Below are 27,009 nucleotides of genomic sequence, written 5' to 3'. Positions count from 1 at the left end.
TGGCTATGTTTCCCAATCTCGAACCTTAGTCAGGGGTTTGTCTCTATTTTATTTCCCTGTGTGGAATAATTCTGATACATATAAACAGACTAATAATCCTTCTGAAAAGGATGTGATTTGATATGTGCATAAGGAATATTTAGAGCTACATCAAGGAATAACATGAGTTTATTGCTTACAATTTGAGACATATGATTTTTAAATATATCAAAATAAATTTTATATAATACTTTACTATTATTCTTCCAAGAAATATATCATTCATCTAAATATTTATGCACAGATATATGTAGTATAATATAATGTATCATACAGAATAAAGTTAACATATAGCTTGCTACTAAAACTATGTATAAGGATATATACTGTTAGTGACAATGATAAAGATCAATAGTGCTGTACTGTGAGCTAAAGACCTGACTTTTAGTCTCAACTTTGTCTCTGACTAGCCTCTGGTTTTGGGTATGTCATTCAACTTTCCTGTCTTAGGTGTCTTTATCCAAGAATACATAAATAAAGGCATTTAATTTTTGTTGCACACTTAAAGTCACACACCAAGATTGCCAATATCAGCTTACAGAACAAAGGCACTATCATCCCTACCTGGTAGACTGTAAACTGAGAATTTGAACCAGGGTCTCTGACTCCAAAGATGGCCCACTGTCCACTACAATATAGTGCCTCCTCTTAAAATGCAAAATGATCTTTAAGGCCCATCACTGCTTTATCATCCCCGAATTGATTTTTGAGAAACGGGGATCTTGCTTTGTTATTATTCCATATATTGAAAAAGAGTGTCACAAAGTTTCCTCTAGGCATGCTCCTGAATAAAGAAGCATATTTAAAAAGAAGCTTTGGGAAAATCTATCATAGAACCCTTTACTTCAAAATAACACCAATTCCTAGAAGTAAATCTAAAATAATTATTCCAGGTTTTTCTATAAAAGGTTAATGTGAAAAATTTTACAGTTGAAACAGCCTTTTGGAGTGTATTCCTCCTTCAGGTGTACAAATCTGTGGGAATGCACCCTGCCATGGGCTCTGTCATGACATAGACAAATCACAATATAAGAACAGCTTGACTTTTTAAATTTTTTTTCTTCCTCAGAAAGTGCTGACCACCTTGGGAGGAGTTGGTCTTTCTCTGAACCCCCAGCTGCTCCACCTCCCTTCTTCCCTCTGCAGCCCAGGCCACCATGTGCCCTGCCACAAACGTGCTGACTGGCGGAGGGACTGGTGCTTCAGGTAATTAATCCTTTCCTAATGTAGGTTAAGCAGGTGTGAAGCCTCCCTCACACAGAGAGGAGCTAGCTGCTCTTTGGAGACACCTCTAGAGTGATGGTATTTAATTGGGCTCAGATAATTCCGAGGCTCTGCTGGACAGGCTCTGCTGCTGACCTGCACATTCAGTTATCAACTTGCTTAATCTAAATCCAGTTGAAGAAACTGGTCTTTTCTCCTTCTTGATTTTACTATATTAAAAACTTGTGGTTAGGACTTCATGCCCATTCTTGTCAATGGAAATAGAATTCCCTTATTAGGAGGAAAGTTATGTGGCTAATGGAGACTGGTAAAATTTTGGGATTAACTAAATTGAACTGATAACAGTGCTCAGAATTAGCAAGGGGTAGAATTTATCCATTATAATTTTCTCTTTAACTAAACTGCATGCACCAGTACTTTTTAATTCATGTAAAAATAATTCTGAACTGTACCCAAAGAGATCCAAAAGCATAAGAAAAGATGAAACAAACCTCTAAAAGTTTATATACTATGTACAACATTCCTGACTCTGCCAGATGAAAAAATGCAACCTGGCAAAAGTAAATAAAAAATAAAAGTTATAGGCTCCTACTTCATTAAAAAAAAATCATAGTGTTTTTTTCTGGGGGCAGGGGACGGAACATCTCTTCTTAAGAGAAATATCAAGATATTTATAAACAAATAGTGCTATTATGTCAATTTACCATGCAACATAAACTGCTTAGAAAGTCTTGTCAATTAAAGTGGCTTTGACAGGTTGGGGGTTCTCCTATTAGATTCTTCTAGTTGAGGTCATTTCTGAAGGTTAAAAATTGGCCTAAACTGGGGATGTACATTAGTAAAATAATATGCCTATAAGGGCATAGTGCTGCAAATATGTCTGACACAGGTATTATCTGACTTATAAAATGCCACTGTTATGGCCAGAATGGGTCACTTTTGATATCAGTATAGCCTTCCAGATAGATTTGTTGAAACATAAAATAAAGGGAGCAATAAAAATATATAGTTAGAGAATAGAGAATGTTGAACAAGAAAGAAGTAAATGAACAGCCAATTCCAGCTGTAGCTGCCCGCTCTGATTCAGATAATCCCTTGCAGAGGCAATGCAACAGTCTATGAGATCTCAATATCAAAAAATATTCCATATTCCCCACACCTTTAATATCTCCCAGGGTCCCATCGTGAGTTCGACCCCCTTTCCACTTTTCTCTATGCACACCAGCACCATTTATTTTGACACATCAAAACCATATTTTGTATCTTGAACATGGTGGTTATTTATCCATTGAACCTGGTCTAACAAGGAAGCAGGCTAACTTATATAAAAGAAAACAGCCTAGGATGATATTCTTTGGGGGAATAAACATACCAAAGAGCAGAGTTACATGAATTTTCTATACTGAAATTTGTGTTTCAAAATTTTTTCAAATTGTTCTGATGGTGATGAGAAAACACCATTATTTAGAAAACACACACACACACACACACACACACACACACAACACACATGCACAAATTCTGCTGGCACCACTACAAGACACCAGTACTTTCAAGTTATTTGTTCTGGTTTGTATAAGATGACTGCAATATTTTTCTTCCAAAGCAATTAGGATGTTTCCTACCTTCCATAAACTCATTTTGATATGTACAGACCTGGATTATAAAGTCATTGCCATCTATAAAATACAAAATATTGTACCAGAAATTCTGAGTTGAACCTCTTTTCAGAAGAAAACTTGGCAATTAAAATCTTTTTAAAACAGAAATCACTTCCATGTGTTTAAAAAGTGTTTTTAAATTACTCTATATTCTATGGAAAACTGTTTCTCTGATGCTTGAAGACTCCAGCTGCCATACAATTTATATCTCTTTCCTCTGCTCTTTGTTTTTCAGCCATTTTCCCTGAATGTCAAAGTCAATTTAGTGCATTTCACTTTGCTGAATAAATCAGAGGCGAAATCCTTGCTAAAAGTGAAAATTTGATTTGCTAAAAGGAGCTTAGGGCAACTATTAATCAATATATCCAGAGTGTCAAAGCCAAGGCTAGGATAGACATGCATTCATTTGGAGATTGGCTGAGGCAGATAAAGGGGGACACAGGGGAAAAAGAGCAACCAGCCACCGAGGGCAGTGGGACTAGGGTTGGAAAAAGGGTCAAAAAAGGAGCAAAGGGAAAAAGAAAACACTACGCATGGTGTTCTGGGTTCCAACCAAATTTTTTTTTTTTTTTTTAGAGGTGAAGTACTACTTTAATCATGCACTTAAGCATTTGTGGATTATACTAATTATACCAGCTTTTATATAACAATTTCCCGTAAGACCCAAGCAGTTTTCTCTCTTTAACTCACCAAGTTAAGAATGACCCCAAAGTTAGAGGCAACAGATCCATTAATAAAAAGGAGAATACCAGAAAAGGAAGACGAGACCTGTGCCAGGTCTACAGGATGCCAATATTTTAGTACTCCTTAAGTAGATTTCAGGGTATTCCAGGCTTCTGAAAGATTGTGCTATGTATCATGAACTGAATGATCGAACTCATCCTGTTACTTTGTCATTCAAAAAAAAAAAAAAAGCTTAGCAATGACCATCATGAACTTGCCTGAAAATAATAGCATATTTTTAGACATAGTATATACAGAAATCTTCAACCCCCAGGAATGTAATGTTGTTATTTTCAAAAGTATCCAGAAATCTTTCTCAGGTAAATTGACTCAAAAGTTCTGATTTTAACCTTTTCAAAACAAAGTTATAATCAGGTAACTCTCAATTAAAAATTTCAGTAGGAAATTAGTTTTCCTCAGCATGAAATGCAAGTTCTCTATGATGGGGTCCTTGCCTAGGTTTCTAGCATCCAGTCATGTCTTCCTTCCATGTTTCCATATGGCTTTCATTATTTGGTTATAGGTCTATATCACCCAGTGCACCCGGAAAGTCTTTGAAGCAGAACCTGTGCTATATACTTGTGTGCACCCTTTGTGCACAGGGCCTAAACAGAGCTCATTAAATGTTTATGCAAGGAGGGAAGGAAATAAAGGAGAGAAGGAAGAGGCAGAAATTGATTCAAAACTAAGGCACAGATCTAACATTTTCGATGTGGTTCAAAGTCTACTACAACTATTCACTTCTGCTCTAGTTTACCTATACATTTCAGTCAAAATCAAAACCCCGTGAATCTTAACAGAGTTAGGAATACAGAGCATCCAATTTTATCAACCAATCATTGAAGGGCTTTTTACAACTATTCACATGAGTAGCTAAAAAATTATTGACTTTTTTCATTAAAATTGTTGATCAGGAATGTCCAGGGTAGACTATCAATAAACATCTTGATTTTTATTTATTTAAAGATGTGTTATACATTTCCTTTTCTATTCACTCTCCTTTCCTTTAACTTTCATTTTACAAATGCACAAAATTGAGAGATAGGGTAACTATTGTACATTAGCCTACACTTGTTATGAAGTCCAAGTAGATAACCTAGAATAAATGATAAAGAACATGGTGGAAGTAGATGAGGAGTAGGAAGAAAGACACAAAGAAGATACTGCTAAAAATGTCATGTAAGTTCCAGTAAAAATACATTTAAAAACAGTAACAACAGTGTGAGTTAAAGCTCCGACTCTCCAGGTTGTTCACCTATGAAGTATGGTTAATCAGAATAAACTTGTCTCCAGAGTTGTTGTGCACATCAAATAAAAGGTTAGGAAAGTGTTTTGTGAGTGGTCAAGAACAATGTAGATGTTAATTGCTTTTATATTTAAAGTTTAATTCCATGGAAAAGAATAAAGATGAATGAATCAGGTCTGGAACTACTAAAGTTGTAAATTATGAAGATTCTTATAAATATATGCACACACGTGTATATATCCATATAGACACAGATATATGATTCATGTCATGCACATTTTAAAAATTTCCTATAGTACTAAGTGTAACATAAGGTATGTGGCAGACACTCAAATACTTTAGGTGCAATGGCATTGACATGTATGAATGTCAAATATATTTTTGGACACCTAGTAAATAGCAGAAGTTACCCTGGATAGAGATCACAGGAACACAGGAAATTCAGTCTGGTGACAGAATGGGGCATGAGGTCACAAGCAATGGCACTCAGTAGAAGGGATAGGTCTCTGTGAATCTCTTTAACAACCTTTGGGTTGTCCCTTGAAATGGCTGGCTGCCAAGGAAACCCCTGCTGGTTTCCCTTTTCATTTCCAGCAAGGGTAACTCTAGAAATGAAGAGGTGCTTGACATTTCAAATTATTGTTTTTTTTTTTTTTTCCCCCACAACATGTTCTTTGACTTCTTGGTTCCTGTTTCTATTTCACAGTTGTGAACTTCAGAAATGGATAAACTTTCAGTTATTTTGGATTTGGCCATGCAGGATGAACTAGATTACTTAGGCTAAAATGGCCCCTCCCTCTTCATCTAGAACAGAATGACAATACCCATACAATGATCCTCCTATTTAAATAAGTTTTCCCCTCTTTTCAATGAAAATTGATCTCATCTCTGAATGTATCTTAGATTCACTTTTATGAATACTAACTTCTTGGGTCACTTGGTTTTCATTGTAATAAAATGACTATCTGAACAGTACCTTGGAAATAAAAATGAACACTGAATGCTTTACAGTTAAATCATGGTTTATAATTTGCAAATTAATTACACATAGTATATAATTTGCATGTGTATTTTTTCTCATTTGATTTTCATAATATAATTAATGGTTAGAACAGTGAGTAATATAAATATCACTCAGCTACAGCTCAGGTTTTCTGATTTTACTTTCAGAATCAATCTACCCTACAGTCTCACAGGTATACAACAACCAAGTATATTCACCATAACTTTTATGTATTTAATAACTGCATATTCTTATAATCTAAATAGTCCTTAATTGCCAGGGCTTTGAGTCTTACATTTAACTTTTTTCCACTTAACTGGAAGACTCAACTACTTCACAGCTCTGAAATCACTGAGCTTACATAAACAAAAGAAAAAATAATTCTGAGAAAAAAGTTGGCAATTGCTTTAGCTTATTCATAGGAAGGTAGAAATTATAACTAAAGTAAATTTAGTTACGGGACAAAGTGTAGTGCAATGAAAATTTTAAATCAACTAATTAATAAACATTTATCAAGTTCCAATGATACAGATTCAAAAATAAACTATTAGATGCTACTTTCTTATGGTATGACTCATACTTAGTCAACCATGCCCTGCTTCTTATCCATCAAACCATAATCCCATGTGGAAAACATGGAAATATAATTTGCATTACAAATGGGAATATAATCTTATGATAATTGTTTCTGCCATATTTCTTGTGCTTGTGTACATGCTAACCACTTAATGATGCTTCAAGTAGTTTAGATGGGTGTTTTATCCACTAATATCTGGAAATGTGTATTATTAAAATGAAACTTTTACAACTTAACTTGGGGGATAATATAAAGTTAAAAGTTAATCTCTACATAAAACTTGTTTTCTACAATAAGTATAACTCCGAACAGTACCATTAGCAATAATGTCCAAATGTTCTTGGTTATTCTTTTGAAAAACTAACAGTTTAATTCATGTTCATTATAGACTTCATCATTGCAGGCAAGTCTAAATACCCCTGCTGAGAAAACTATAAAGAGACAAGTCAATGAGTAATTTTTCATACATTCTCATAACTAAATGTTTTTACAAAAAAAGCGTTTCAGGGTAAATGGAAAATATTGGTTTCTATAGTTTAGGTTTCTGTTTCTTACATGAAGAAATATACTTAAAGACTTATCACATGATCTTACTAGTGTGGTTTTCTTTTAGAGCTTAATATTTCCTGCCTCCACTTGATATGAAGAAAAATTGTAGGTTTTTCTTTTCCTGTTTAATGCATCATAATAGACATTCCTTTAATAATGTGAATAAGAGGTTCCCAAACTTGAGCTAAGTTCTTTTTTCATGAATAGGTCACTGTTGAATTTGTCCTGTTAAATAAGACAGTCTGAACATTTACTATATTGAAAAAGGATAAAAAAAATTCTAAAACACATTTATTCACTTAACTGTTCAAATACCTTTCTGTTCTTTTAAAGTAAGCTGACAAGATCTGTAAATACATTTAAGCCACTTATATAGGTCAGCTAATATGGGTTACACTTTTTTTTAAAGAAACACCATCTGACCAAGCACACTCTGCATTTTGCTAACAAAGTTCCAGCACATAATAATATTTTAATCAACTACCAAGAACAATAATAAATCTGACTGTTGGGCTGATAATCGTCTTATCGCATCCTGTGAAACCTAGCTCTAATATTTGACGGAGCCTCCATTACTTGGCAACCCATTCTAAAAAAGGCCAACAATGGGGAGAGAATGAAGTCGAGTGTGCAGTACCTCCGTATCTACATAAAAGAGATTAGAGGCGACAGCGTTCCATTTTACAGCTCAATCATATTGTGTTAGCATGCGCTTATCCGAGCGCGGACGAAATTGAAAGAGAAATAAAAAAGAGTCAGGCAGATAGGAACCAGAAAAGCGAGGCATGAGCAATTTCCAAGGATATAAAAGGATGCTAATGGCGGGGCCCTGTCATTCTTAAAAAGGGCTATTAGGGCACCATCATCTGTTCTTGTGCCCTTATGCTCCTCCAGCTAAAGTCAAGCATTTTCTAAAGCCCTTGTGATCTTTTTTCTTCTATAGATAAAGTACGGTCATGTTTCATAACAACACACTTTCCCATTTATGTGATTTATTAATGTAAGTCAACTAATTCTATTTACTGATAAAAAAAACCCCACTCCATATGTATTTTTCTTCAATGTTTTCTTTTGTTGAATTCTTCACTTTTTTCTGTAGCAAAAGCGAGTATACAAAAGTCGTTCTCAGCAGTCAGAAGGGCTACTGATCTGATGTGAGATGCTAAACTTAAAGAGTGTGTGTGAGTGTGTGTGGGCGCGTGCGTACACAAATTGAAAGCAGCCGAAAGATAACAAAGACTCAAATTTTAGTGTATTTTTTTTAAAAAAGAGTTTGCTTTCCTTTCAATGTCAGCTTTACAAAAACAATAAGTTGTGAAGTTAAGACTAAGATGGGAAATTTCAGTTCTGGCTTGTCTTTAATTCTGACTCTGACCTAACTTATCAAGACTGGTTCATATATCAAGAATATGATTTTACTTTTATCAAGGCAGAAATGTGACTTCAATCTTTATGTTCTCTTTACTTTTACCTCCCTGTCCAGTGCTGCACATACCTCTGTGTAGTTTTCTGTTTCCATGAAGCCAGGGTAAGGCACCATATTTTGAGGGCTGAGCACCCTCTCTACCACCTCAAAATAGTGGATGGTACATGTATTAAAAAATTAAAAAGAATCTTGTTTAATTCTTGTTTGGCTAATCCCCTGCTGAAAAGCCAAGATATTCCTTGCAATCATTTAAAACACCCTCAGGGTATTACAAAAATCAGAGCTGTGAATCGTCACTCCACAGTGACCTCCTCTGGCATTTGCCATGGAGAGAGAATAACGTCAGTCCCCACAAACACTAAGCCTCAGCTTAAGACTGAGCACATAATCGTATAGTAATTGTTTCCACCACTGGAAATAGTGTTACTCATAGTTATTTAAAGTTACCACCTTTTCAAAAGTCACTAGAACCCCGTTTGTTTAATAAATTCCTTTGTAAGCTGACATTTCTACTTAGATGCACAATCAGACCTACAAGTTTATCACTGACTTTCTTTCCAGAAGGTTTGGAAGAAGTTAACTTTTAGTAGTCTTTACTATGAAATGTCTGGATGATCAAAATAACTGGCTTGAAAAATCTCTTATTTCAGGGAGACTTGAACAAAGTTTGCAGAGATAATGGGTGGTCTGGACCCATAGTGACATGTTCTTGTCACTAACAACAATAATACTATCATCATTAATATTTTGAAATAGTTCTTTCAAATGTAATCAACTGGGATGCTAAAATGCCCTGATTCTATTCCAGGAAGCAATGCTGAATATGTGTTCTGAAGGCACTAGACACACTGATGAACTTGTGCAAGAGTTTTTACCTTTCTGCCTCAAATCTGTCTTTGAAATGAGGATAATCATACATAATTCCTGGGTTAGAACAATGGTTCATTTGTTGGGAGGAGGGATAGGCTGGTGTAATTTTGTACCTGTGAGGACATGTGGCAATGTCTGAGGAGATTTTCATTAGGGGTGCCACTGGCATCTAGTGGGTGGATGCCAAGGATGACACTAAACATCCCATAATGAGCAGGAAAGCTGCCTACAAAAGAATTATCTAGTCCCAAATATCAACAGTACCAAGATTGAGAAACCCTGGGTTAGAATAATGTTATTTTAAATATATATATGTGTATATGTGTATGTACATGGATCTATCTATGTAATAGAGATATGCTATATTAATATAATTCAAGTATATTGATTACATGAAATGTCTAAGGATACTTCAACAGATGTTAGTTTTGCTTCTACTATAAAACCCTTCAATAACACTTTCCTTCCAAACAAGTTTTCATGTACTGTTCTGCAAATTCTAGATATTCGCATTGTCATGGAACCAAACATTTTAATATCTTTTAGATCTTTTTTTAATTTTTTGTATGATAGATATAATTACAATCCAAATGCATTATCACCTATCCACATTATCAAATTCTCATCGTTCCTATAGATATACTAATGCTTGCATAGGTATTTTCTAAAGAATACACTCAAGCTCACCTATTTAACTAGTTTTGACTTAATTTGGGGTGCTTTATTAGCAAACAGTGTAAGACAAAGTAGCTGGTATAATACAGAGTGATGTTTAAATTAGTTTACAATTTGCTTGGCCTCATCTAGAACTACACTGAACAAAGCCATTCAGAAATGTCAGCTGTGTTCCTAACCACTGTAACAAATTGTCGCCTGAACGCTGCACACCTAATGACTTCAAATTAGCTTCACTGCGATATCGCCTGACAGTTCGTTACGACTGTTAGCAACATAGCTGGCGTATCATGACCAATAAATTGGTTTCAGTGTGGGCTGGGAAAGGGACTTCCATCAATTTGATTAAAGAAATTACTGTAGCATTCAAAGCATAAAGACAAACTAGTTTAAGGAGACAGAAATAAGTTAACTGTACCAGAAAAACATTGTTCATCATTCAAAAACTTGTTTATAAACTGTTTGAAGATCAAAGTCCAAACAAATAAAAAATGATTCAAGTGGAATGCTAAAATTTTCAAAACTTGTGATCAGGTATATATTTATTGTCATAATTGGATGAGACAATAAAGAAAATTAATAGAATATTTTAAAATACTAACTTTAAATTGCCACATGAGAAAATTTCCTATGTCACTTCAACATTTAAGAATTTCTATATATATGCTTGGTAAATATCTAATTGTAAACCAAAGCGAAGTTCAAGCATAGGAAGGGCAATTCCTTGCAAATAGCCACCATGAGCAACAAAACAAGTAATTCCTAAAAGGAAAGAATGGTAATTAGACTAATGCTGACAATAACAGTTTTCAAATGAAGAGAAAAAGTAGAAGCATTACCTCAGGTAAAAGCTCAGAATTTAAAATGGATAAAGAAATGTTTATAAAACTTGAATTGTCTTTATCTTTTATTGGCAATACTATCGTCATATAAAGGCTTATGATTCTATTCATCAAATCAGCAAAGTTCTAAAGTAAGTATAAGAAAAAAACAAAAGGAAGGTTAAAAAAACTCTTATGAGAAAATGATGAATTTGCCCAAATCTACATATATAACCCAGGGAATTAAAGGCAACCTTTTCTTTTCTTTTCAGAAAATGTACCTGGAATATGCTTCGCCCATCCAATGATAACCACCAACTCTCGGTCGGCTAAGTCACACAGTGTAGTGAGGGCTTTGATGTCACTGTCGGGGACAGTAGGGTCAGGCATGGCATAGATCTTCTCCGGTTCAGCCACCAACAGATGTGAGACAATCTTGTTATCTGCAGGATCAGACCAGAGCACTACAGCATCACTAGCAGTATCATCCCTCTTTAATAAACCTAAAGTATTTTTTGTCTTGAAAAATTATTCAAATAGCCTACAATAAGCTCAAAATATTCTGTTGTTTAATATATATAGGTATTAAACAGTGTTCAGGAAAACTCATAGCAAGGAAAGCTCCACTGCAGTCACAATGGATTGCATTTTCTTCTTCTTTACCTGCTTTTGCAGGAATGAAGCATCTTTCCTGTAGCAAAAATTTTTATAGCAAACAGATAAAAGAAGTTAGATGCTTTCTGGGTTTGCTCTTTGATTCTTAAGTGGGATCTGGGGAAGCAGATTAAATAGTATGCAACAGCTTTAAAATAAAAACCCACAGTGAACCATTGAAATATAGACTGTAATGCAGAAGGCAAAGAACTACTAATGCCCATAGTCATAATGGGTATGAAAGTCATTAATTGTCTTAATTCCTTTAAAGCAGAGCAAAGGTCAGAGCCCTTCTGCCTGGGTGAATTACTAACTATATAACTCTATCTCTGTGGGATGCATTCAATAGAATGTCTTTCCTTTCTCCCCCTCCCCAAACACCCAGTCACCCCTCCAAATATAGCTTATTTTTTTCCCATAAAAACACTCCTACTTAAATGTTACAGTATTTCCTCTTCTGAGTGCCTAATTCTTTAATCCTCCATTTTCATCTGTTGTCCTTAGTTCATTCTCTGCTTCAGATTTATCTGTCTGAAATTTGTGATATATGTTTTAAGAATCCTTCATAAAATAAACACTAGAGACAAATGGAAAGCATCACATCAAATGTGTTTTATTGCTCAGGGGCATGTGAGAGTTTATGGAAGGGGTTGGAAGCCTGGCTAACAGAATGATTTTTCTTGCTGAACCCATTTTCAATTTCTATATGTTGCTTTAGATTTTATACTTTCTTCTTAGTGTGCAGATATGAATGGGTGACAATAAACCCATTTATGTAAATATTCTATATTCTATTATTCTAGAAAACCAGGATATTAAATGGGCTATTTATGAGCAAAGTCAAAGTTTCTACTGTGTCTATGAGACCATTTGCCTTTCACTGTAAGTTTTTTAACTTTTTTAACCTAAAATGACAATACTGCACATAATGTAGAATTAAATACAGCATTCTTTGAATCTTCTTCATGAAATAACAAGGAGATTTACCCAAGCTACAACTGGGGCTTTTTCTACCATGATATTTTAAAAATTTACTAATATGGACAAATGAATTATATTTATTTCAAAAAGTCACCAAATAACCAGTTATCATTGACAGTAATAGTCAATGATCATTAAATTGAATATGCAGATTTGAGAAATAGTCCCAAATGCCATACATTGTAGAAAAATTAAAACTTAAATAGATTCTTTTTAATTTACAGGATCTACAAAGAATGACATTTGTTTCTTGTGTATGCTATAGAAACAACACCCTGTATTTTTAGTTATGGTTGGAAAAGTTTCAACTTTCATTGCTCTGACAATGCAGCAAAACCTGTCAGCAACCACTAGATTCTCAGGATTAGAAGAAAAAATGCAGTAGTAAAGGACACAAAAATATAACTGAAGGAAAACATGATTCTATGATTTTCTTTTCTTTTCTTTTTTTTTTTTTTTAGAACATGGAAAATGAAACTCTTGTTTTACCCAAGTCAATGGATACTTGAATCAGGGTCTCAGAGATATTTCGTGGAAGCTTAGACATTCCCAGCATTCTGAAAATGGAATAGCCAGCAGCACTGTTTCTAGGTAAATCTTATTTAATGTTTCCCTAATTAGAATCAATAGAACCCAATTTTCAATCTTGGGCCTTTGTAGTACACAAACATCAGTCAGGATATGGAAATCTCCCCAACCACATTCTCAGCAGAGACCACGCACAGTCTCTTGACACTTATCTGACAGGATCTGAAAATTAAGTTTTATAAATGTTTGTTACAAAAACACACTAATTGGATGGACTGAGGAAAATTAACACAGAGGCCCTTAGATAATGAGTAATGATTTATTAGGAGTCCTCTTTATCTCAGACAAATGGAGCTCACTGAAATTGCCGTAATCTTCTTAAAGGTACTTGACAAGCCACTTCCCAATTTCTCAGGTTTACATAGAAAACGATAGATAGTCCTCTATCATGTTGACTTACAAATGGGCTGGTGCTCATTTTTCTTTCCATAAAGGAAATTATCAATGGTTTCAGTCAATGTTAGCATAAAATAAATGAGAAATGGGCAATCTGTGTATTATTGAATCTAGGAAAACTAAATCTAAACCTCTAATGAAATTAAGCATTAGTGTTTATTGCATTTTATTGTATTATCAGAAAGTTTTTTATTATAATGTGCAAAATCTGCTTAATGCAGTCCTAGATTGTATTTGCAGAATGCCAAACAGCTTATGCAGGCTGAGGAGAGGATGCCAGATTGGACAATTGAAGGTATAATCAACATAATGTTTTTTGGAAAGGCAAAAGGAAACTATGCCATATGTTCACTTAAGCTTTAATTTTATGTAAAACTGGTTGTTTTTCCTTTGACATAGCTAAAATGTCCTTTCATTTACAGTTCAGGGTCTGTTTTATTTATTTAACAGATTCCCATATGCTCACATGGATGATGCACAGCAGTGACCCCTCCTGGAGAATCTGAATTAGAAGTGGACACTTTCTCTTCCCTTGCAAGCCCATCAAAAATTCCCCACTCCTTTTCTAGAATACTGCAGAGGCAACTTCCTCTGATGAGTGTGTGTTATGTCTTCTGTGACAAAGACAGCTAAATGTGAGAATTCTTTCTCCCAAAGCACTTCCCAGTGCCTAGTATGAACTCTCTGCATAAACACCCTAAATTGCTAGCTCTGTTGCACTACAGCTATTAACTGATTTTTCAGAAAATGGGATGCAGTTATTGCTTCAATCTATATTCCAGCTCTTTTTAGTTAATGACAAGGAGAATGGGGTTTGCATTTTAGCAATGTACCAGTCATCCTATCAAATTGGAACCTGGCATCATAAAACCATGGGCTCTTTAAAAACAATTCATAATGCCCATAAGGGCATTTGAGATGGAACCACCAACCTATGCTTGTTATTAGTAGGGCTCATTCTTGTTTTAATCTATTGCTAGCTAGAGTGTTAACCTTCTATAGCTCCAAATTAATGAGGCCCCTAATGTATTTTCATTGGGAGGTTGAGCAGCCAAACTCATTTAGTTAGTGAAAACTACAAAAATCACTTTCTTGTGAAATCTGAAACTAACAGCTCCAATGAACTAATGATCACAGTATGATCCATTTTATGTACCTCCGCAAATAAAGATAACCAGTAAATGTAAAATTCATACTATATAAGCTCTGCATTAATATGCTTATACTTCCACAAAATGACTATGTAAAAGGTAAGGGAGAGAAAAACCAAAGACACTTATTTTAAAAGAAAAAAAATAAAAGATAATTAGCTGAGTTTTCAATGCTCCTCACAGTTCATGGGAAGAGAACCACTGTTCTCCAACAAAGAGAAGTCTCCTTGAGTCAGTAGAGCATGCCAACATGGATATACTTAGAGCCAACTGGGAGAATTTCGTGTTCTGGGAAGCCAGACACATCTGTGGTACTTACATGGCTTTTTGGCTGGCTGAACCAGCTGAGGGTTCAGGTATGGGCTGTTCTCTGCATCTATTCTGCGTTTGTACTTCTGCCGACCTCCACGGACTCTGTCAAGACGCACCCCTGTGGGCAAAAACAGGCATTGGCTTACTGTTTAGGTAATGATCTTTGAGACCAACCAAATACATTGACAGTATCCCCTAGAACTGCTCTGGAGACAGAAAGGAGATATAGAATGGGCCAGGGATACAGGAGTAATGTAAAAAACTGGTGGCTAAATCAAAATCTCCAGTGGTTGAAAACCACATCTACTGCCAGATAAGAGACCTGAAAGACCTTGTATGCACAGCCATCAAAGTCACTGCTTATACACCAAAGAAACAAAAGATTAATTCCGTGTGAATTAATGTAAAGAAACTACTTTTTTGATGCTAGTACAGGTTATCAAATTAAAGATCTTTGTATTTTGTTTCCTCATCATTAGTCACTCCTAAAACTCAATGTGTAGGACACCGAAGACCAGATCAAAAGGTAACCAACCCTATGGTCTACCAGAGCACTCAGTGTGAACAAAATAAAAGAACCTACATCTGGGGGTTAAGATTATACTACACAAGATTTAGCCCTTTGTGATACAAGAATTATTTCACATTAAAATATCCTTGTGTCCCATGAGAGGAATGACATTTGACTGTCTGACACACATTAGTATTTCCTGTCATATGTGAGAGATGTGAGAGTAGGTTGGGTTGAACACAGGACAGATAGACAGGCTTCTTAAAGAAAAAATTCGGAAGGCTAGGATCAAAGAAAGCTGGTGTGAATAGGGCACAGCTAGAGGGTGAGCTGGGAAAGTAGACAGGGATAGACTGGCACTGCTAACTTTTTCCTAAATACTGATGGTTGGGTCCAATGTCAGAGAGGTCTTACTGTCATGAAATTTAAAACATTAAGAGGGAAAAGCAAAAAGGAAACAAAGGAATTACAAATGCAGAAAAGTTTCATTTATATGGGAGAAGTGGTGGGAAAGAGCTTATTAATCATCCAATTTCCAGTCTATAGTTGTCAAATTTAGGAAAGGACCATATAATACTTTGTTATACAGAGGGAGTAGAAGCAAGAAGAGAGACTGTTTGTGGTATTTGGTTGTACTGAACTAATAAAACGGCATAACATTATCCATTATACATTCAACCACATAATGCATTATACATATTTTGGCATTTCTCAAACTGTTTAGAAAATAGATTTGGTTTAACAGCATCAGCTATATTATTATTTTACTGTGAGTTCTCTAGAGATACTAATATGCAAATGAAGTCTATAGAACTCTAAGAAATACAGACCATATGCAAGGCTTTGCAAACCAAGGAATGTTGGTTTTTGGAATATTTATTAATATCACGTAAAATAAGTGAGTTTTGAGTTAGCTGAGTTACGTGAAATAGTTTGGTAAAGGCAAATGCATTTCTATGTAAATCTCTAAGATGAATATTTTATTCAAACTTTAAGGATTATCAGGGATATGTGACATAAAGTAAACCACGATTTTTCATATTATTTAGACCCCACTACTTGAAAAGTTGATTGTCTTTTAGTGGAACACACAAAAATGTGGTTCAAGAAAAAGCCTGTACTGCCGTATTGACACATCAGAGTATAAACAAAATCAGTTACAACTTCAAGAGCAAATAAACGATTAGACAGAGGAACATGAAAAAAACAGATGTCAGCTTTTAAGTAATCACTGAAAAATGCCATATATGTGGGGCAAACTGTATTTCCTTATTGTTTCTTTTAAAACATTTCATGTCCACAGTAAAACTTCATTTCTTTATTCAAATTTGTTTTATTGCATCTATACTTTTTAAAGTTTAATACCTTCCACTTCCCCCCCATTTATCTTTTTTCATTTCTTCCTCTTCAAAACTTTGGTTTTTTTTTTCTTCTTTCAGTTTATATAAGATGGTTATATTTTCTTTCATTATCTAATATACATTCAAACCTGTTTCATTATAAGAATTTAAAAAATTCAAAATCATATTAGACTATAGAAAGCATATGACAGTTATATCCAATTCTAACCTAATGAAAACAATTAATCTGGTATTTAATATTAGAAAGGGGAAGCGAAGCTGCAGGAGGAGGGAGCAGAGACAGGGAAATAATGACAGGCAAAAGCCAAAGAGGGAAGGAACATTTTTGAATATCTCAAAAATTATTAGAACAACAAAACCTTACAGAAAAAATCTTGAGTGGGTTTGTGGACACCTAAACTTGCTTTTGGTACTTGTCAGAGAATGTGCTTATGAGCAATATATTCTCACATATCAAACAACATTCTATGAAGTCACAGCTGCTGAATTTCTGACAATGACATCTGTCCATCAGGAAGGTCTAGGAAAGAGAACTTGGCTGAAGGACTTGACTCAAGGTCCTGGCTAGAGACAATTTAGACACAGTCACAGCACATTAAAGTCACTAATCAGCTTAGCCAACCTGGTCAAGTCAATAGAGAAAGTGCAATACTGAAAATTGTTGTTACACATGAAGAAAAAATACACATCATCGATTGACAGGACATTTATTATGTATTATGGGTTGTTTTTTTGTATTTGTAGAGACACGTGTTTTGAGGATTGTCAAATATGAAGTCATTACTATGCATTTCCCTTTCGACTTTGAAAACTGATTTATAGAAATATTCATATTATTTTTTCCATGTTCCATATAAATCTAAAGGGGTGCTCTCTTATGCTCTCCTCAGCCATCCCTTTCTGTGTGTATTATTCAATAACAGTTTCTCCATCCATCTTTACATCCACCTCATCCTTCCCATCCACCTCTACATTCCTCCCACCCATACAGCTATCCCATTTCTAAACAGTCAAGAACTTCTTATACACACCATAATTTTTCAATTTCCTAAAATAAAAATCAATTGGACAAAGCATTATTTTATGATTTATAATTTTATTTATATGACAGTCACTATAAAAAAGGATTAGATATCGACACTCATTGAAAATCAGATTAATCATTTCATAGTAAAAGTTGACACAGACTCAATATGCAGAAAAGTGTTCCCACCAAGTTTAGATAACAATTAATGGCAAAATTCCGTAAAGCCAATATATTTTAAAGGATTGTAGTAACTTTTACATGTAAAAAATTTATTCCCTGTCAAGATTAGGTGAATATCAACAATTCAAATGCTTCCAAACACAAAATATTTATTACTAGTTTTTTATTGGTTCTTTTAGTTATACATGACAGTAGAATTTATCTTGATATTATTATATAAGCATGGAATACATCTTGTTTTAATTCAGATCCCAGTACCTCTCCTTCCCCTTCCCTCTCTCTACCCCCTGCTCCCTTCCCCCCATTGATCTTTCTGTCATTTACCCATGGTGACACAAGTTACCACAAGAGACATAGCTCTGAAAGTTAAATTCTTCTGAGCTTGGTCTATTTCCTGTAATAGTGAGTGAGTGAAAGTTGCTTCCCTTTTTAATGTTTCCAACTGTAATAACATAATGGTATAATCTTAACTATTACACAAAGAATATGCCAAAGAGAATAAAGCATAGTTTGCATATTAGAATGGTCTGATTCTTTTTCTGATGACTTCAATAACTAGCTCTGTAAACTTTGTTGATTCCCTTAACCTATTTGCTTTTCCAAATATAAGACAGATGAAAAGAGATTATCTTCCCTGATGTTTTGTTGCAATCATCCAATAAAATTATAGCATGGGAAAAAAAAAATTATAGCATGGGTATTATGCAAATGTACACAAAAATAGTTCTTAAACTTAAAATGCTAAGTAAAAATAGAAAATAAAAAATGTCATTTTGTTGAAATAATTGCTTTTACTATATTGACTTTTTTTTGATCATGATCATTTATTATCTATTTCTATGGAGTTTGACAATCTAACCCATATCAATTCTGTAGGTAGACAGATTTGAGATATGATGGACTGGTATGCTAATTCAAAGGATACAACCCAAGTAATGATACTATTTGATCTGAATGATTTATAGAAATGTCTTGTATCCCACTTTATTTATTGCTCATTCCTGTCACTAATAATATCTTTATATATGAGTATTTTAGAAGAAAGGAAAAAATTTTTAAGAATTGTTAAATGAAAGATGCTTTCCCAGAATTTAAGCATAAGAATAAAATACAAAGTTAAGTACAGAACTTACAATTATCCAACTAACTTATTACATTTAAAAAAAAACTCCAACTAATCATTTTAGTAGAAACACACAACAATAATATTTATGATCAGGACCTGGGAAATCCAGATTGGTCATAAATGAGCATTAATCTAATTTGAATATTTCCATCAAAACCCATTCAGAATTTCAGACAAAGTCTCTTTTTACACTTTAACAATCTTAAACAAATTCTGCTTGGACTTCACTTGTACATCTCTTTTGAAAAAGTTTCGGAATGAGAGTTTCCCCAGGAAATATGATGCCCACAAAGTACAATGTGTGACAGGATTTGAAGTTAATTAGGCAATTGACTCTTCCGCTCATGTGGAGACTGCCATTATCTTTTTTAAAAAATAAAAGATTTTAATAGTTGGCATTACCTACCTAATAGAAGGTTTCACACTGCTGCTTCTTCAAATACTGCATGTGCCTACATTGCCACAAGGGGATTACAAATCTTTTACATTGTCAGAATTTACAAAATTGAGAACCCAAGAGTAGGGCAAGGAGGAAAAAATTGCTGTGAGGGATATAAACACTAACAAAAGTAAAACAGCTCAGCTCAAGGTCTTCTTAGGTCAGCTAATTTTAAGTCCACCTTTTATGCTCAAATGCAAATTTTTATAATATCATATAGTACAAAGTCAAAAGTATTTTTCACATTTTTAATAGCACAAAGTTAGAGGCATTTCATAGGATAATAAAAAATCTCCCCTTCAGAGAATTACACAAGGATACCCTAGCCTACTTTCCTAGCTGAAAGATAATTCATTGATTATGTTGTTCTCAAACAAAAGTTGGCTAAAAAAAATATTAATTATACACACCCCTGGAATACTACAGAGGTAAACAGTCACAATGAAGTAATGATAATTTTAAAAAGACAATTCAAAAATACTAAATAAAAAGTTGTGTTAAAGTACACGTATTACATGTGGATTATTAGTGAGTACAGGGAACATCGTGGAAAAGGAAGACTTCTGAAACAATGAGATGAAGAGTGGGGGGCCTCTCTGATACTGCATGTGTCTCCCCGATACTGCAGTTCCCATGGTTGCCTAAGAACACTGCCCTGCTTCCCTTTAGGAAGAGACCTATGGAGCAATGCCCTTGAATTCGCCTGAGATTACTGTTAGGGAACCATCATTAACAAGAGGACAGAGAAAATCCCTTTGAGGAGCTGCAGGAAAAGAAGCACAGGCAGATTAGCAGTATCAAACACAGCAGCGGGAATTTTAGTGGCAGCCTCTGATGGGGTTCTCCTTTGGGATCGTATCCAGAGTAGATGTGCATATTTATAGGCTTCTCAGTAAGGGGATGAGTGGAAATTATTTGTATATTCACATGTATGCTCCAGGGAGAATCTAACTACATTAAATTCTTGAGGATCATATAAGACAACGAAACAAACTAACCCCTAGATATTTTCTCTAACTTCTTACGCCCTTTCTCAAAATAGACAGTGGTATTGTTAAATGTGGCTTCATGATTTAGTTTCTTTCTTTCTGTTTCAACAGTCTTTGCCTCCTCACGACTGCCTCCCCCTAATGAGTAATGTCTTTATTGTTGATTGAAAGAATCAGTCTGTGCATAAAGCATCTTGAATAAACCAAAATGCAAAAACTCAAAAATATTGGTTATTGAAAGTTTGTCACATACTAGGCATTGGGCAATAGCTTTACATGTATTAACACAATTAATCCTTACAGCAATCCCCAAAGCCGTAGTTGCTATTATTAACCCATTTGACAGATGAGAAAACTGGAATTCATAAGAGGCAGAGCCAAGAGTGGATTTGGGGGAGAATGGCTGCAGAACTCATGCTCTTAAGCTGTATGTTGAGACTGCTTCTCTACCATACCATCAAAGTTTATTTTTGGAAAAGCAGAGGAATTGGGAGATAACAACAATTATTGAAGCAAACAACACTTGCAAAATATTTCTAATAAGTATCCTTTTAGATACTTCTCTTCCTGAAGGGAAGCAGAGCATTGTTCTACTGATTTTGCATCTATTACTTAGGTTATTTTTTCCTAAAAAAAAAAAGGTTGCATCTGTTAGAGTGTGAACAAATTTAATAGTTTAAAAAAAAATGGGTTTTCTGCCCTTCCATTGAGGCAAGGACTCAGAGATGTAAATTTCCTTACTTGTGGTTCCTTTTTAAAATATCACTGCAAGGCCATGTGCAGTGGTGCCTGCCTATAATCCCAGCGGCTCAGGAGGTAGAGGCAGGAGAATGGAGAATTCAAAGCCAGTCTCAGCAAAGGCAAGGCACTGAGCAACTCAGTGAGATCCTGTTTCTAAGTAAAATACAAAATAGAGCTGGGGATGTGACTCAGTGATTGAGTGCCCCTGAGTTCAATCCCCAGTACCAATCAATTAAGTTAAATATCACTGCAAACTGGGCAGGGTGGCACAAGCCTGTAATGCCAGCGGCTCAGGAGGCAGAGGCAGGAGGATCCCAAGTTCAAATCCAACTCCAACAATTTAGTGAGGCCCTAAGAAAATTAGTGAGACCCTGTCACAGAATAAAAAAAATAAAAAAATAAAAAGAGCTAGGGATGTGTCTCAGTGGTTGTGTGCCCCTGGGTTCAACCCCCAGTACCAAAACTCATTGGGAAGGGAGCCCCGGGCAGCTGGATTTCACTAGACTTCCCCACCAAGGATTACCTTGACTCATGTTAGAATATCACGACTACTACAACTCAGGAACTTTGGAAATTGTTTGATTGCATGTGGAAAAACTAAACTGTCCACTGATATAAAAGAAAACAATTACACAGGGAGAGAAAAATGCATATCCATTAGGTTGGCCTTTTTCTTCTTCTGCTGCTTCTTCTTTTTTTTTTTTTTTTAACCAAGTCCTCAGTCACTAAGAGAGATAAAAGTCATGACTCACATTAAAGATTCCATGCTCTACAGATGAATTAACAATTAGCAAGGGGAAGTCTTTCATTTTGGTCTCCTGATAGCTATCTGGACTATTAAATGTGTAAGGATTGCATAGAAAATTACAAAGGCTTCCCTCTGCTTCAGATTCAAGTTGCATTCCAAAATATATGTGTGCTTTTCTGTGAGTAGGATGTAACCCCAGAGAAGTTCCTTCTCCCCCACTCAGGTGTGATCAGCTGCTCTTGGCTGGTTCCAAAGTTCATGCACTAAATTTATAATCTGGTTTGGAGCCAAAACTGAAATGACAGAAATAACCATAAACAGAATGTTTAACAGGGAAATGTTTTTCCAGCAGAGGTAAAGTAGCTTCATCTGAAGCATGGAGCCCTAATGTATGACACATACAAGTACAAATTAGGTCATCTGCAACAGGTGACAAGTTTTAATTGAATGTCTTCTGTCTGCAATTCTGACAAAAGGTGAATGGAAATAAATGAGTCTGGCAAGACAGCCCTGAGCCTTACAATACCCAATATCTCATTATTTTTAAACAGCTATCTATAAACTGAGGCTGACAAGCCTTGAACCTTTTATTTCTGCTCAAGATGAGGTTGCTGTGAAGGGGGCAAAAAAAAAAAAAAAAAAAAAGAAAAGAAAAGAGAAAAAGAGGTATCCAGAACATTACATTAAACATGCAATACCTACCATTATCACTTCGCCAATGTAATTAAAGGAAATCTCCTATTCAAAAGGCACTATTTCTTACTTTGCTTGATGTCAGAAACACAGAGAGAAAAAACATGCTTATGCATGCTTGGCCTGCGTTTGCTACATATAGGGCCTGTCTTTAAAGAAAAAAAAGAAAAAGGAAAATCTTTCTTCTTTTTCTCTGTTAAAAATTTCATAAACTATTGAAAAAGAGATTACTGTGGTTTATGACTTAACTATATTTTTCTGTTACTATTTTAACACTAGGGATTATTCCCTTTATTCCTTTTGAAATTGCTGCCTCATGTCAATAAAGTATAAATTAGTGGGTAAAGGCATGAAATATGGTTATACATCAACATCAACCAAAGTGATTCTACTAATTCACAATTACATGTGACAATGGCAGCAATAAGTTTAAACACAATAATAATAGTAATAGCAGTGCATGGTACCCCTGTGGGGATGTTCTGGATCAACAAAAGCACAAATATTATTTATGCAAAATTCAATGCTCTATAAAAATGAATTAAACATGAAATCAACCAAGCTGGTTTACACGTTGCTCAGTCGAGAGTCACTTTGTTTCATTTGAGAGGAATATAGTAGAATCTAATTTTAAAAAAGAAAAGAAAAAACAGGTATGGATTTCAAAGAAACTATAGATTTTTTAAAAAAGGAAATGGGTGGCCGAGAAAGTGGGCATGAGTCTGGAAGTCATTTGGTTTCTGAATGTGTGAATCAGTATCACATGCACAACCCAGGGAGGGCTTCCAAAGCTCAAAGAGCAGTCTATGGAAATTCTAGGAAGGGAAATCTATAAGGCCTAGACAATGTGTTAGTAATTTGTCAAAGACAATAAAAATTCATTACCAAACTCAAGCATAAAATCTGAGAACCAATTATAAGATACCAAGAAAAGTGCATACTATTTCTCTGGTGATCATTACAATCTGGCAAAGTTGAGATTCAAAATAATGCGAATCTAGTACAAAAAACACAGTATACATTTGCAGATCATATGTAAAAAGAATTATACCTGACACATAAAGTATGTAGGGAAAAAATCAGTCTGATAGAGATTACATGTAAATATTAATATACAATGCCCAAATTGCATGCAAGTGAAAGATTTCCTGTAACATTGTGACACATTTCTTATTTCTTGTGACAATAGCAGCAATAAGTGTAATACAATAATAATAGTAATAACAACACACAGTATCCCATGGGGATGCTCATGTAAACAGAAGAATATTATTTATTCAAAATTCAATACCCTATAAAGATGAACTAAATATGAAATTAACTAAGCTGACTTTCAAGTGGCTGGGTTGTGATCCAGTCATTTTTTTTTTTAGTCAATGGAAAGTCATTTAGTGTAATGACTCCAATGTAAGTCTTTAGGGGAATAAACAAGAAATCATGAGGGCACATTAAAAAGGAGTTAGCTACTCTAAAATGGGTTGATTCAGGGTCTGATATAAAAGAAGTAGTTTTCCATTCTCTTCTCAACCAATTCTTTATATGTAGTGCATTACTAACCCCCATTTATCTAACAATCGTGCTTTTAAATATATGTAAGAAACTTAGTGAAGAAAATGAAAAGAAAACATGTGAGATTATGGAAGTTGAAAGTTTTGTAGAAACTCTAAAGTTGAGGAGAAAAACACAAAGGAATCAGAGGGTGTTCCCAGTCGCCTGGAGCCTGAGATATTTCAAATAGTGAACTCCCTCTGAGGGTGCATTTTCAAACAAATTAATGTAAGCTTTTTCTACCCCAAAGCTGACAATTAGACCACTGAGGAATCTAAGATCTCATGAGAAAAACTGATGTAGGGGAATCATGAGTGGCAGTGACAATAAGAAATCACATTTACATAAGTGACATATTCACTAAAATTAAATAAAGACACATATGAAAACAGCATCAATGACAAACTCTAAATAAGTAATGTTTCCTATATGTTTAGTTTCATTTTACCATCCTTTGATCTCCTGAACATTTCAGAACCTCTGTTTTGCTGGGTTTTAGCAAGATGACACTAAATTCAGTTTTGCTTTGATATAAACTACACACATGTGAAAAGGCATTAATTTTTTACATCTGGTTTTTAAGTCAAATCTTTGATACTTTTACTTTACTACTCTGAGTAGTTAGGTCTTAATAAGGAATGACTTAGGAATCAGGCTTAATTGATATAAAATGTTAAAGAATTGGGGGAAAGTTACAGATAAGTAAATCTAAACCTCAAATGTTCTGTCACGGAAAGCATCAATTGGGGAAGTACATACTCTGAAGGTTAGTAAGAAAAATTTTTAAAAATTTCTCTGCTATTATATTCCACACACTGTAATTTTTGGGGGGATGGTGTGTGCTGGGATCGAACTCAGGGTCTTTGAACATGCTAGACAAACTCTCTATCACTGAGCCACACACCCAGCTCCAAAGCCAATATTTTAATTCTTAAATCAGGATGAGTGAAGAATGTGTGAAACTATAGAAAACAGCAATGATATTTCCCAATTCCAAACATACTGGATCTCTGCTGAGGGAAGCCTGTTTTTGTACCAAATCAAGAATTTCTTGACAGACTTTGCTGTGTTCACTTGCTACGTGAGAGGTTTGTTAGAAAGTAACTGCTGGGCTACTCAAAATGGTCCAAATTGATGAAAGGAATCTTTAAATTGCAAAGTGTGTGAAGAAAAAACACTTTTCTCGTCACTGGCAGCTCAAGGTTACATGTTGGGAGGAAAAACTCCAGCTGTCAGTACCTCATGTGGGAGAAGGCAGAATTTCCCATGAATCTCCTTGCAGTTTTCCATACAAATTTGTATTAGTCTTCCTGTCAATTGTATCTCTATGTGTATTTGAAACACAGCCTGGCCTAAACTCAAATGTCAAGATATTTCATTTTTTGCACATGGCTTAATTCCACAAAAAGTGGAGGGTTGTAGGCATCATGAGAAACGACATACTAAATGAAACAGCTGCAAAAGATCAAAATAAAGCCAAATGATTTTGATGTATGTTTTAATTATATATTTATCATCACGAAATATGCAGTATATACCACAGTTCTGCCATACAGGATGAATCATAAATACTGAGGAAATGAACAAATAAATAAATTTGCAACATGTTTTATAGCCATGTACTAATTAGGCTTTTGTTTGCTTTTCTTTCAGTACTTCTAAATCTTAAAAGAACACACAAAAAGATATGCATCTCTTGCATCTCTTGTCAATTCTCTCATATATATATATGTATATATATATATATATATATATTTTTTTTTTTTTTTTTTTTTTTACCTACCAGTGATTGAACCCAGGGGCACTTAACGACTGAGCCACATCCCCAGTCCTTTTTATTTTTTATTTAAAGACAGTGTCTCACTAAGTTGCTTAGGGCCTCCCTCAGATGCTGAGGCTGGCTTTGAACTTATGATTCTCTTGTGGCATCCTCTAGAGTTAATGGGATTACAGATGTGTGTCACCACTCCCAGCTTCTCCGTAATTCTTGTTTGGAATATTTTTCTTTTCTTTTTGTTTTGTTTTGTTTTGCAGTACTTGGGATTGAACCCAGGCCCTCAAGGATTCAAGACAAGCATTCTACCATTGAGCTATATCCCCAGAGTGCCCACCCGGCATGTCAAAAAAATTTTGAGACAGGTTCTAAATTGTTCATGCTGGCTTGAACTTGCAATCTTCCTGTCCCAGCCTCCCAAGAAGCTGGGATTACAGGTGCGCACCACTTCACCCAACAGGCACGTTTTCCTTAATGTGCTAGTGTATTATAACTTCAGAAAAGTACAGAAATTTTGAAGATAACAAAACACAATGAAGCATTGGAATAAAACAGGAATTGTCTGGAAAGTAGAACCTCAGAGTTTAATTTTTCAGTATTCATCCCAGACAATCTAAGAGGAAACAGCATTGGATTTGCTGAGAAAAATCTCAGATATTAAAAAGAACTGACAGATGAGGATATATTTAGATATTGAATATTGAACAAGAAAGACCATAGGTTCCTATACTTGGGCAATTTGACAAATGAAGAAAACCATTCTCTTCCTGAGACATTTTTATTGCTCTTCTGCCTGGAAGCAGATGAATGAGTTTGATCACGTGTTAAGCTCTCTTCCAGTTCTAGGATTCTATGAATGAAATGATGTACTTAAAAAGATGGAACTGACCCACAGATTCAGAGTCCTACAACTAACTGCCTTGGCAGTTGGAAGCATCAACATACTTCATATCTTAAATCAGGGAAGACCAGAGCC

At 34.9% G+C, this 27,009-nt stretch overlaps 1 protein-coding gene across 13 annotated transcripts in view; it reads right to left on the bottom strand.

Annotated features, from left to right (window-relative positions):
* ESRRG (estrogen related receptor gamma) overlaps window positions 1-27,009 on the bottom strand; it is a 591,202-nt gene that overhangs the window by 47,912 nt on the left and 516,281 nt on the right. For all 13 annotated transcript variants that reach the window (XM_079107169.1, XM_079107170.1, XM_079107167.1 and 10 more), the window contains 2 exons: window positions 14,904-15,014; window positions 11,096-11,257 (listed from right to left, as the gene is read on the bottom strand). In XM_079107169.1, the coding sequence (XP_078963295.1) occupies window positions 11,096-11,257; window positions 14,904-15,014 (273 nt within the window). The remainder of the gene's footprint in view (window positions 1-11,095; window positions 11,258-14,903; window positions 15,015-27,009) is intronic.

This window comes from Sciurus vulgaris (assembly GCF_902686455.1).
Source record: "Sciurus vulgaris genome assembly, chromosome: 12".
Classification (NCBI taxonomy): Eukaryota; Metazoa; Chordata; class Mammalia; order Rodentia; family Sciuridae; genus Sciurus; species Sciurus vulgaris.
Note: the sequence above shows the minus strand (reverse complement) of the source record. Positions and strands in the feature narration are given on the sequence as shown.